Source organism: Carassius carassius, chromosome 37 (assembly GCF_963082965.1).
Source record: "Carassius carassius chromosome 37, fCarCar2.1, whole genome shotgun sequence".
Classification (NCBI taxonomy): Eukaryota; Metazoa; Chordata; class Actinopteri; order Cypriniformes; family Cyprinidae; genus Carassius; species Carassius carassius.
This window is the reverse complement of record NC_081791.1, coordinates 26,531,800-26,543,808: the sequence shown is the minus strand read 5'-3', so window position 1 is coordinate 26,543,808 and position 12,009 is coordinate 26,531,800. Positions and strand designations below refer to the sequence as shown.

Below are 12,009 nucleotides of genomic sequence, written 5' to 3'. Positions count from 1 at the left end.
TGCAGGGGATTTTAATATTCACATAGATAATTCAGAAAACAAAACTACAAAAGAAATGTTAACGGTTCTAAACACTTTTGACTTGACTCAGCATGTGCATGGACCCACACACAAAGGTGGACACACTCTAGACTTAATCATCAGTAGGGGTCTAAACATTTCATCCATTGTTATTAAGGACATAGCACTATCTGATCACTTCTGTATTTTCTTTGATATTTTGATGTCTGCTACAACTGAATCTAGATCGGTCTCTGTCTGAAGGAGATGCATTAACAAGAACACAAGTGTACTGTTTATGGAGGCTATATCTTTAACACCAAGCATTTCTGCAGACTCTGTTGATACTCTCCTTGATTCATTCAACTCAAAAGTTAAGAATGTTATTGATGATATTGCTCCAATAATAATCAGTAAGAAAACAAACAGACAGAAATCAGTTTGGAGAAGATCAACAGCAGTTCAGACTATGAAAAGACAATGCAGAAAAGCAGAGCGGATGTGGCGGAAGACAAAACTTGAAATTCACTATAGCATCTACAAAGACAGCCTTCATGCTTTTAATGTGAAACTAGCCACAGCTAGACAGAATTTCTTCTCAAGCCTTATAAACATTAACTTAAATAACACCCGTACTCTTTTTGCCACTGTTGAGAGACTGACAAACCCCCCAAGTCAGATTCCCAGTGAAATGCTATCAGACAGCAAATGCAATGAGTTTGCATCCTTCTTTTCTGAGAAGATCATCAATATCAGGAAGGCGATTAGCACATCCTCAAGTAATGCGGAGGTCAGACAGATTCGGCCACAATATCAAAAAGATACTATGTCTATTTTTGAAGCAATTGATAGCAAAATTCTGGAAGACATAGTGCAGCACCTAAAATCATCAACCTGCTGTCTTGACACACTTCCCACATCTTTTTTCAAAAGTGTGCTTAACTGCTTAGAAGCAGATCTTTTAGAAGTGGTAAACGCCTCACTTCTTTCTGGGAAATTTCCAAACTCCTTAAAAAATGCAGTTGTTAAGCCCCTCCTAAAAAAGAGCAATCTTGATAACACCATTTTGAGCAATTTTAGACCAATATCTAATCTTCCTTTTATAGGTAAAATTATAGAAAAGCTCGTTTTTAATCAGCTGAACAAATACTTTAACTCAAATGGATACCTGGACAATTTTCAATCTGGTTTTCGACCGCATCACAGCACAGAGACAGCACTCATTAAGATAATAAATGATATTCGCTTAAACTGTGACTCTGGCAAAATATCGGTGCTGGTATTGCTAGATCTCAGTGCTGCGTTTGACACTGTCGATCATAACATACTACTAGAGAGACTGGAAAATTGGGTCAGGCTTTCTGGGATGGTACTCAAATGGTTCAGGTCATACTTAGAAGGGAGAGACTATTATGTGAGTATAAGAGAGCATAAGTCTAAGTGGACGTCCATGACATGCGGAGTCCCACAAGGGTCAATTCTTGCACCGCTCTTGTTTAGCCTGTATATGCTTCCACTAAGTCAAATAATGAGAAAGAACCAAATTGCCTATCACAGCTATGCTGATGATACCCAGATTTACCTAGCCTTATCTCCAAATGACTACAGCCCAATTGACTCCCTCTGCCAATGCATTGATGAAATTAATAGTTGGATGTGCCAGAACTTTCTTCAGTTAAACAAGGAAAAAACTGAAATCATTGCATTTGGAAACAAAGATGAAGTGTTCAAGGTGAATGCATACCTTGACTCTAGGGGTCAAACAACTAATAATCAAGTCAGGAATCTTGGTGTGATTCTGGAGACAGACCTTAGTTTCAATAGTCATGTCAAAGCAGTAACTAAATCAGCATACTATCATTTACTCGTATATAAGTCACTAAATGACCTAGGACCGAAATATATTTCAGATATGCTTACTGAATATAAACCTAACAGACCACTCAGATCATTAGGATCGAGTCAGTTAGAAATACCAAGGGTTCACACAAAACAAGGGGAGTCCTCCTTTAGTTACTATGCCGCCCGCAGTTGGAATCAGCTTCCAGAAGAGATCAGATGTGCTAAAACACTAGTCACATTTAAATCTAGACTTAAAACTCATCTGTTTAGCTGTGCATTTATTGAATGAGCACTGTGCAATGTCCGAACTGATTGCTATATATATTTTCACTGTTTTTTTTATTTCTTTTTATGTAAAATCATTTTCTAACTGTTTTAAACTAATTTTAAATAAGTACAGTTTTAATAATTTTAAAAGTTTTAAAATTGCTTGTTTTATTCTTGTTATTATTTTTCTTCATTATTATTTTACTTTCTCTTATGTAAAGCACTTTGAATTACCATTGTGTACAAAATGTGCTATTTAAATAAACTTGCCTTGCCTTGCCTATTTTATTTGACTCAACAATTAATTTTTGTTAAAGTTTGTCGTTTAGGAAATTCAACAACAGGGATCTCCAACCAGATGTTTGCCAAAAAAAAGTAAAGTAATAAACTAAAAAAAAGTAATAAAATAAAATAAAAAGTAATAAAATAAACATTTAGTTTGCATTTTTATTATAGATTATAGTAAATATTTAGCCATAAACTGATTCTTTACAGCAGGTAAAAAATAAAATAATAAAATTAAAAGATATAAAATAACACAATTTAAAAACATAAAATAATATTTTCTAAATATGTGTTTACAATAAAATGAATGTGAAAAATCTTTATATATTTACTTATAAATATATACTGAAAAATAACATCTCAGAGCATCGGGTTTGTTTTGAGGTATATTTGATATTTAGATATATATCGCTCAGCTCTACACCTGACTAGTTAAAGCACTGAAAGGAATCAGTGAGACTGGACATCCATCGGCTCTCAAACGTGTTCAGCAAACAGAGAAAATGAGAAAGTAGTGTTTTCTTAGTGTAACTCTCACACTCGGAAAGCAGCCAGTTCTCACACTTTCACACGTCCAGAGCCAAACCGCACACAGATCCTGAGTCATCAGCCTCACAGCAACATGTGACATCTCTGTTCCTCTGCTGCGGACGTGAATGGAGTTTGTTTGTGGTCTGATCTCACAGCGTTTGGTCGTTATATCAGTGATGGTCCGTGGAGCTCTGAGAGAGGGAACATCTGACCCTGTGACGGAGAACAGTCAGGGTTTAGGATAACTGTTTTCTATTTTAATATGTAAATACCTGTGCCAGTATTTGAGTATTCAAATAATTAAAGAAATACAAAATTAAAACTTGAGATCTATTCAAAAGTATCTGTTAATGCTTTTTGTATTATATTAAAAATGTTATGTTTTTATTATAGTACACATTTAGCCATTTTTTCCACAGAAGGTAATAATAAAATGTAGAAAGTATAAAATATTAATTGTCAAATATATATATTTATGTGTAATGAATATTATAAAAATATTAATAAAAAAATCAAAATATTTAAAATACTATTGTAATTTGTATTTATTTTGAAATTATTATTAATATCGATTATTAATAAAGAACCCCACTGAAGCATTCTTTTTTTATTATTATTATTATTTATTTATTTATTTTTTTTGTATTTCTCATATTTTCATATTTTACTTTTTTATTAATTATATAAATTAGTTTCCTTATTTATGGTCCATTAATACCATTTTTTTTACACCAGAAACTTCTATAGGAGCTCTGTCGTGATGGGCTAACAAAATTTCTCAGTACTGAATTAAATATGAATATGTAAATTTGGAGGGCATTAGCTCAAAGTTGTCATGTCAATACAGTGGGACTTTATAAATTGATTTGTATTGATTTTTTTTTTTTTTCTTTGATGTCCAAATTGAGGCAGAAAACATTATTGCATTCATATTATTTAGCAAACGCTTTTATCCGAAGTTACTTATAGATGCTTTGTAGCTCTGTGTCAATAAAAGCTTCATGTGAAATGTGTCTCTTTAGGATCCTGTAGTTGTGGGGTCCTCCTCCCATCCTTCACTCTTCCTGTCCCTCCACAGGAAGCGGTTGTGAGGTGGTATGAAGTGTGATAAATGAGCGCAGCGTTCTCTGTCTTGGAGCCAGGAGTTCATGCTCAGTTCATGACATTGATTACTCGCGCTAAGTGCTTGAAAGTGGGTCACGATGAATCCAGAGAGATTCACAGATCCGCTCGAGCAGAGTCTCATCCTGTCATCTGAAGAACAGCTCAGAAAATCAACTGATTGTGCAATACATGCACACCAGCTCTTCTGTTAGATATCCCTTATGGTACTGAACTTGTGCATATTTTTTACAATTTATACAAATTGTATGTGAATATATTCTACAATGTCATTTATTCCTGAGATCAAAGCTGTATTTTCAGCATCATTCCTCCAGTCTTCAGTGTCACATGATCTTCAGAAATCATTCTAGTATTCTGATTTGCTGCTCAAGAAACATTTCTGATTATTATCAACAGTTGTGTTGCCAAATATTTTGTGGAAACTGTGATACATACCTTTTTAAATATGTGGGTACACAGTAAAAAAAATACTAAACAAAATCTACTTTGATTCATGAAGCATGCATTAAATTTATTGAAAGTGAAATTTAAGTAAAGAACTTTCTATTCATCACAGAATCCTGAAAAGCAAAATGCATTAAATTAGTATATTATACTGATTTCTGAAGATCATGTGACACTGAAGACTGGAGGAATGATGCTGAAAATACAGCTGTGCATCACGGCAGTAAATTTTATTTTACAGTATATTACAACAGAAACCAAATATTTTGAATTGTAATAATATTTCACAAAAATTACTGTCTTTACTGTATTTTCTAGTCAAATAAATGCAGCCAAAAGTTGTATAATATTACATTTTATATATTTGTGTGTGTGTGTGTGTGTGTGTTTATATTTATTTATTTTCAATATCATAAAATTTGTATATAATTTATTATATATCTATTTTAAGTGTTTTCGCCCACAAATCACCCTGAATGATTCTTTGGTTAATCTGAATTTAAATATTTAATAAGTAAATAAATAAATGTTTATCCAGAAATGACAATCATATTGATATTTGTTATCTTTATAATCAAAATCAAATAATGACTTTTATTTTAGTTTTTGTCACCTAGGTGGGCTAACCACACACAATAGTGATGCTTGTCTAAGCAAACAGCTGCAGGCATTGTTTCGAGCTCTGAATGTGTGTAAGATCTGCTGTCAGCCACACTTTAATAAAGGCCCAATAATTCAGTTCTTCAGCAATCAGCGAGGAACAGAGGCTTCAGACGCGGCTGCTGTCGAGTGACGGAAGTTATTTGTGCAGCATTCAGATCCAGAACAGATGTGTTTGATGCCTCAACAGAGCGCAGGAAGCTCGTTTATTTCCTAATGAACTACCGCACGACTCCAGCGCTGCCATCCTGAGAGCAAAATCAGAGCCTTTTAGAGTCCTGGTGCGACCATAGCAAGGAAAAAACTACCAAAGGCATCATTTACTCCTCATCCTGACCGCAAATTACTTGCTTTTATTTGCTTTTTATTGTTTGCTATACAAAATGAGATGTTAAGCAGCACAGGGATGACACTGATATTAAAATATATGGGATAAATTATGATTGTTAAAAATATATTATTAATATTTAAACATGAATTGAATCATGTTTTTAAATTAGATTATTTTATTATATATAAATGTTGTTCATTGATAATAAATGCATATTAAAAAATTTATTGTATAGCATGATACATAACACAATTTTGTAATTATATAATATATCAAAATATTTTTAAAATATATAATTGTTTTGTGTGTAAATATACACACAAAATATATAATAAAAAATAATTATATTAACATTATATATATATATATATATATATATATATATATATATATATATATATATATATATATATATATATATATATATATATATATATATATATATAAATATATAAAATAAAATTAATTATATAATAATATAATAATATGTGATATACATTTTACATTAAGAAAAAAAATATATAAATGTAGTAATTATACCATGATTAATGAATAACATTTTATATAATATATACATATTTATTATACACATAATTAAATAATTTATAAATGTCAAATAATAATTTTTTATGTTAAGTGTAATTTTTATTTTATCAAAGCACAATAGTCTGTCTAATAAGAAATCTGTAACTTTACCAACACAAAATGTTATAACTGAAATATGAAAGCAGAAGAAAGAAGTTTCACTGTAATTACACAGCGTCTGATCAGGACCCAGTATCACGGAAGAGAATTATCTCAGTTCATCGTTCATCACTCTTTCACATCGCCCTCCTCATCCTCTTATGCTAATGAGAAGCACTGATCTGGAAACAGACTCTGCTCTCCTCATTAGAATAAGCTGAGGAGCCTCAGTCATTATCTCACAGTCCTGTTCCTAACCTCTCTCACTCCCCAGGTTTAGTTTGTTAAACGCAGCCCATGGATCCATCAAAGGGCCCTTAATGACTTTCTGAAGCTGACAGGTCTCCAGAGCCGCCACGGTCAGACGCACTACATTTTAATGAGATTCCTCAGGGATTCCTGAGGACTGTCAGATTCAGCCGTCATGTGCAGGGGGCGGAGCAGATGTGGAGGGGCGTGGCTTGAAGGGCTGGAGGGGGAGGGGTTATGTTACTGGGCTAAAGGATTAGAGTTTGATTGGTTAACACAGACGACTGGCAGTCTTTTAGTATCATGATAGTTTTTATTCATATTTTGATTAATATTTTAAGTTTTTATCAATTTAAAGTTAATAATTTTGTTTGTTGTCTTTTTTGTATTAATATCTAGAATTAGTTTTATTTTTATATATTCTGTTTTAATTGCAATTTTAGGTAAAGGTTTAGAAATTTGTCATTTTTTATTAGGCTAGTTGTTAGGCTTTTTTAGGCTTTTCATATATATATATATATATATATATATATATATATATATATATATATATATATATATATATATATATATATATATGCTCTGATATTATACATTTTTAATTTCATTTTAATTTGAAATATTTTATAATTTTGTTGATTGTGTCATTTTTATTAGTTTTGGTCTTTTAAACAAGTGTCTATATAGTTTTAAAATATTATTTTGAATTACTTCTTACTTTTTATATTTTCTGTTTTCATTGTAATTTTAGGTAAATGTTGATATTTTTGTCATTTTTGTCTATATAGTTTTTATTAAATTCACTTAGTTTCTATATATATATATATTATTTTGATATATTTAGTTGTCTTTAAAGTTTGTTATTTATTTTTCATTCAGTTTTTATTTTTCTATTTTAACTTTAATTTTAGTTAAAGTTTTAGTAATTTTGTTGTGTTTTGTCATTTGGGATATGTTTTTTCTTTTAGTTTGTATACATTTTTTATTTCAGTTTTACTTTTAGTACATCAAGTTTAACATATTTTATTTATCGGTTGAAGGTTATTTTAAGTAACAAAAATGTATGGTTTCAGGTTTAACTATATTAACCTTAAAACATTGCTTTTGTTTGTGTGTGTGTGTGTGTGTGTGTGTGCAAAAACATATTTCTCCACTGAGAGTTTTGTGAGAGTTCTCCACTTTGTTGCTATTTCCTTTTTTCTTTTCTTTTTTTGCAGCATAAAAAAAAAACAATTTCAGTATAGTAGATATTTCACTAGCAATCGATTTGTTTTAGAGGGCTTTTGGGAAAGAGTGAAATGTTTTGGTATTTTCCCTGCATGATTCTCCTCACAGTGCAAATAAAACACAATGCATGCGATAATAAGTGCTTCAAATGCTTGTATGCTGCATTGTGCACTTGTATGCACACTTAATAGTTTCCATGATGTATTCAACAGGCAAAATCAGGTTATAGTCTCAGGAATTATTGTTATCTTTCAGTTTCTTTCTGAATTTGGATGAATGGTGAAGTCAATAGCATTGCATTGTTGGACAGATGTAGTATGCTTTGTTGTTTGCTGCAAATGTAGCAGGTCGTCTGGAAAATGTATGCATACAGTTAATGTGCGTGCTGCAGAAACATTGTGATAGTGTGCTATTTACATAGCCAGACTTTTAATATGCCTCGTAAAGTTTAGTGCATAAATAATGTAAATAATTAACTATAATTATTTAATTATAAACACATTTTTTTATATTTACATAGTGTTTATTATTTTTTATTAATTCATTTTATTTCACTTAGTTTTACTTATTTGACTACCTCAACCTATGAAAATAATAAATGTTGCCTTGGCATTTTCATCTAATTATTTTATTTTATTTTAGTAAAATTTTTGTATTTCTTAAACTTATTTTATTTCACTTAGTTGCCAAAACAACATTTCTAGGTTTCTTTTTTTATTATTATTGTTTATGTAGTCCACTAGTTATGTTTAATTTGACTTGTTTTATTTTAATTAACAAAAAATAGTTTTATCCTAATTATATGGTAGTTTAACAGTACGAATGATTTCTTTTATCTTCCGCCAGAAAAATTCTATTTTCTTCAGAAACCCAGTTGGTGGCTTTCAAATGGGCGCAGAACGACTGTCAAGTGAAGACGGTTCCTCCTGGTGAACTCGTGTGAGGTGTTTGTCATGGCCTCGGGTGAATGCTAACTCAGGCTGCTCAGGCTCTTTGACGGCTGTGACTCATCGTGCCATAATGACAGATGAAAACAGCTATGTTTAGCATGCCAATAGAGCTAGCTCTTTGTGAGGTTTTGTGAATGGTGCTGCCTGCCATCGGCGGAGACGTTTGAGTCGATGTCTCGATGAGTGTGTGACTCACATATCCAGCTCCAGATGATTGTCGATGGGAAGATGATGAAGACGCGGATTTCATGAGCCTCAGGGGCGCGTGTAGAATATTGTGCCACAAAACAGACTGAACGTGAGCATGAGAGAGTTCTGACTGGGAAGAATTTGCATGTCTATAAAACCTGCAAGAAATTGACTGTGCTATTTGAAATAATGAAGAAATACACTGCAAAAAGAAAAAGAAGAAGAGAAAAAGAAAAGTCTTCCTCTGTGTTTTTGTCTTGTTTTCTGTTGCAGAAACCGAAATCTAAAAATCCTTAAATCAAGATGTATTTAACGTTACTTGAGATGGAAAATAGCTTTAGATATTAAGGCTATTAAGGGGTCATTCGCTGTGAGTTTAAAAACATAGACTGTATAAAAACATATGAGGCATGTTTAAAACTAAACAAAAAGAAAACATGCAGAACTGAATGCCTCTGGCAGGTTACCGCCAAATAAAACCGTTGCCTTGCTATTGTAAAAAAACACGCTTGCCCCGCCTCCAAATTCTTCTGATTGGTCCGTTGCTAGACGTCGTGGACTGCCGGCGATGTGCGTGATTATAGAAAACGTGTTCAAATTTTATTTTAGTAATTTTAGTGTTGCGTTAAATGTATTTTATTTCAGTTAACTGCAAAGACTTAAAAAAAACATGATTCAAGAAAGCCAGTGTGTGCTTCCGTTCAGCAGCTTCATCATTGTAAGAGGCTGGACTTGATCCGAGACCGACGGTGTGTGTGTGTGTGTCCTGTAGGGGTCGCCCTCCAGGGCCGTCGTCTCTCTCCATCTGGGATCATGTTCTAGAGCCGACCCTGCGCAGCAACCATGAAAGGCTTAGGGGCCAACCATAGCCGCCATCTGTCAGAGACCTGCGACCCCACCGCGGGCCCCCAGGAGCCCCTGTGTCCATTGGCCCCGGACCCCCACGCCACCTTCCTCCTGAGCCCCAATGTCAACCACTACGCCACTCTTGATCCTCACCTCCATCATTTTCCTGTGTCCACCCCGACGATGCTGCAGTCGGACTACCTGCTGCCCCTCAACAACCAGCTGAGCACCAGCAGCACGTTCCCTCGCCTCCACTACACCAACCAGCCCGAGCAGAGCGACTACACACAGGTGCTGACACCACACTGCATGCATTTCATTCAAACACAATAAATACAGTAATATCTGGAAATATTATTACAATTTAAAGTAGCTTTTTCCTATGGGAATATATTGTAAAATGTAATTTATTTTGTGATGTGCAGCTGTATTTTCAGCATCATTCCTCCAGTCTTCAGTGTCACATGATCTACAGAAATCATTCTAATATGCTGATTTTTTGATTTGAAAAATAAATCTTTTGTAAGATTATAAATGTGATTACTGTCACTTTCGATCATTTTAATGCATCCTTGCTGAGAGGAAAAAATATGTATTTTTTTTTGTTAAAAAAAAAGTACAGACTCAGCAAGGCTGAAGAGTAGTGTATATATAAAATATATTATAAACAATATATATTTGAATAGAAATAGAAAAAAAGCATGGAGTACTCATCATAAGTGTTTTAATTCATGCAGTCATTCATCTTGTCCATTATTTGATGCATTTATGCATAACAGTTCAGATGTTTTGTGTTTGAAAAGGTATATTTGATAACTAATATATTTGTTGAAGTTTGCATGAATATATCATATGCACAATATCACAAGTAGTTAAAATACAAATATTTGTATTTGTTATTATTATTGAACCTATTTAGATTATACATAAGAAATTAATTGTTAAATTAATTTTAAAAATACAGCCAGTTGACAATCTCTGGTGAAAAATGTGTCAGTCATACTTTTTTGTTCATTTAAATATTTTAGTATAATATAATAAATAAAAGTACAATAATAATAATGTTTTATAATTAATTTTCAATACAAACACTTAATAAGAAAAAATAATTAATTTATATTTTAACCAATTGTAACATTGAGTATGCATCATACAAATTCCTAAATAATTGCAATGACTTAAATAAAATTAATCATATTGTGCAGGTGATATACAATTAGTTGTATGATAATAAATAAATAATAAGTGCAAAAAATTATAATAAATACAGCATTTATTGTTTAATATTTAATAATAAAATACAAATATGTTAAACTGCTCTAATAGTGTGCATGTGATATATGTAATACAGTCAACAGATGTGCAGTTTTAAACTCATATTTAACTCACACGTGTTATAGTAAATTTGTATATTCTTCTAGTAATTTTATGATGGTGTGTTGTGTCTCAGCAGGCTTGTGTGGCTCAGACCGGCAGTCACTCGGGCACGCTCACGTCCTCCATGTCCATGGGCATGGGTTTGGGTCTGGGACTGGGCGCTCCAGCCATGATCAGCAGCGGCACAGCCACCATCTCATCCGCGGCCGCCGCCAAGATGAACCGGCTCCCGGCCAACCTGCTGGACCAGCTGGAGCGCCACCTACCCCTGCAGCGGGACGGCTTCAGCACGCTACAGTTCCACCGGCGCAGCCGCGGCTCCAAGCAGCGCAGCGAGAGTCCCAGCCGCATCCGCAACCTGGTGCAGTCCGTCCAGAAGCTGTTCGCCAAGTCCCAGTCCATGGAGGTGTCGGCGGTCAAAGGGAGCATCACCGCAGGCCCAGCCGAAGACGCGGCTAAAGCGGCCCGCCGCAGCAAAAGCAAAGACCGCGCCAAGACCGAAGGCACCAAACGCCACCCGCGGCCCAATCTCTCAGGCTTCTGGAGCTCGGATGACGGTTTGGAGGACGAGGCGCCGGCTCAAACCGCCGCCGGGCCATTAGCAGTGGCTTATAGAAACCCTCTCAGCATGATGACGCTGGGCAGGGCCGTGTCGGACAGTCAGGCGGCTCCAAGACCACATCCGCAGGGCTACAACACCATCGCAGCGCATTCACTCAAATCCTCCAAGAGCAGTGGAGATCTCAAGCCCACCGTCAGCCTGCCGGCCTCCACGGGCCAGACGGGGGAACATTCGCTGGTCAAGAGGGGCTCGTGGTCCACGCTGACCCTCTGTCAGGCTCGACAGGTGCTCCAGAAGGGATCCGCCACCGTCAACCGCACCCTGCTCAAGTCCAAGTCCTGCCACGGCCAGGAGATGACCTGCAACTTCCTCCAGGTACAGACACGCTGACGTGGAACAAAGACTGTCAGTGTGGGACAGAGACCGTGAAGAGATTTCTG

At 34.7% G+C, this 12,009-nt stretch overlaps 2 protein-coding genes across 3 annotated transcripts in view; one reads left to right on the top strand and one right to left on the bottom strand.

Moving 5' to 3' along the window:
- The window catches only part of myl9a (myosin, light chain 9a, regulatory), a 105,339-nt gene that overhangs the window by 53,046 nt on the left and 40,284 nt on the right, over positions 1-12,009 (bottom strand). The gene's annotated exons all lie outside the window — the stretch shown is intronic.
- dlgap4a (discs, large (Drosophila) homolog-associated protein 4a) overlaps positions 1-12,009 on the top strand; it is a 124,400-nt gene that overhangs the window by 84,021 nt on the left and 28,370 nt on the right. Inside the window, exons 3-4 of one of the 2 annotated variants that reach the window (XM_059528449.1) lie at positions 9,557-9,921; positions 11,084-11,944. In XM_059528449.1, the coding sequence (XP_059384432.1) occupies positions 9,628-9,921; positions 11,084-11,944 (1,155 nt within the window). In that variant the 5' untranslated portion in view covers positions 9,557-9,627. Of the gene's footprint in view, positions 1-9,556; positions 9,922-11,080; positions 11,945-12,009 lie in introns of both variants that reach the window. The other variant, XM_059528448.1, reaches the window with a different exon arrangement.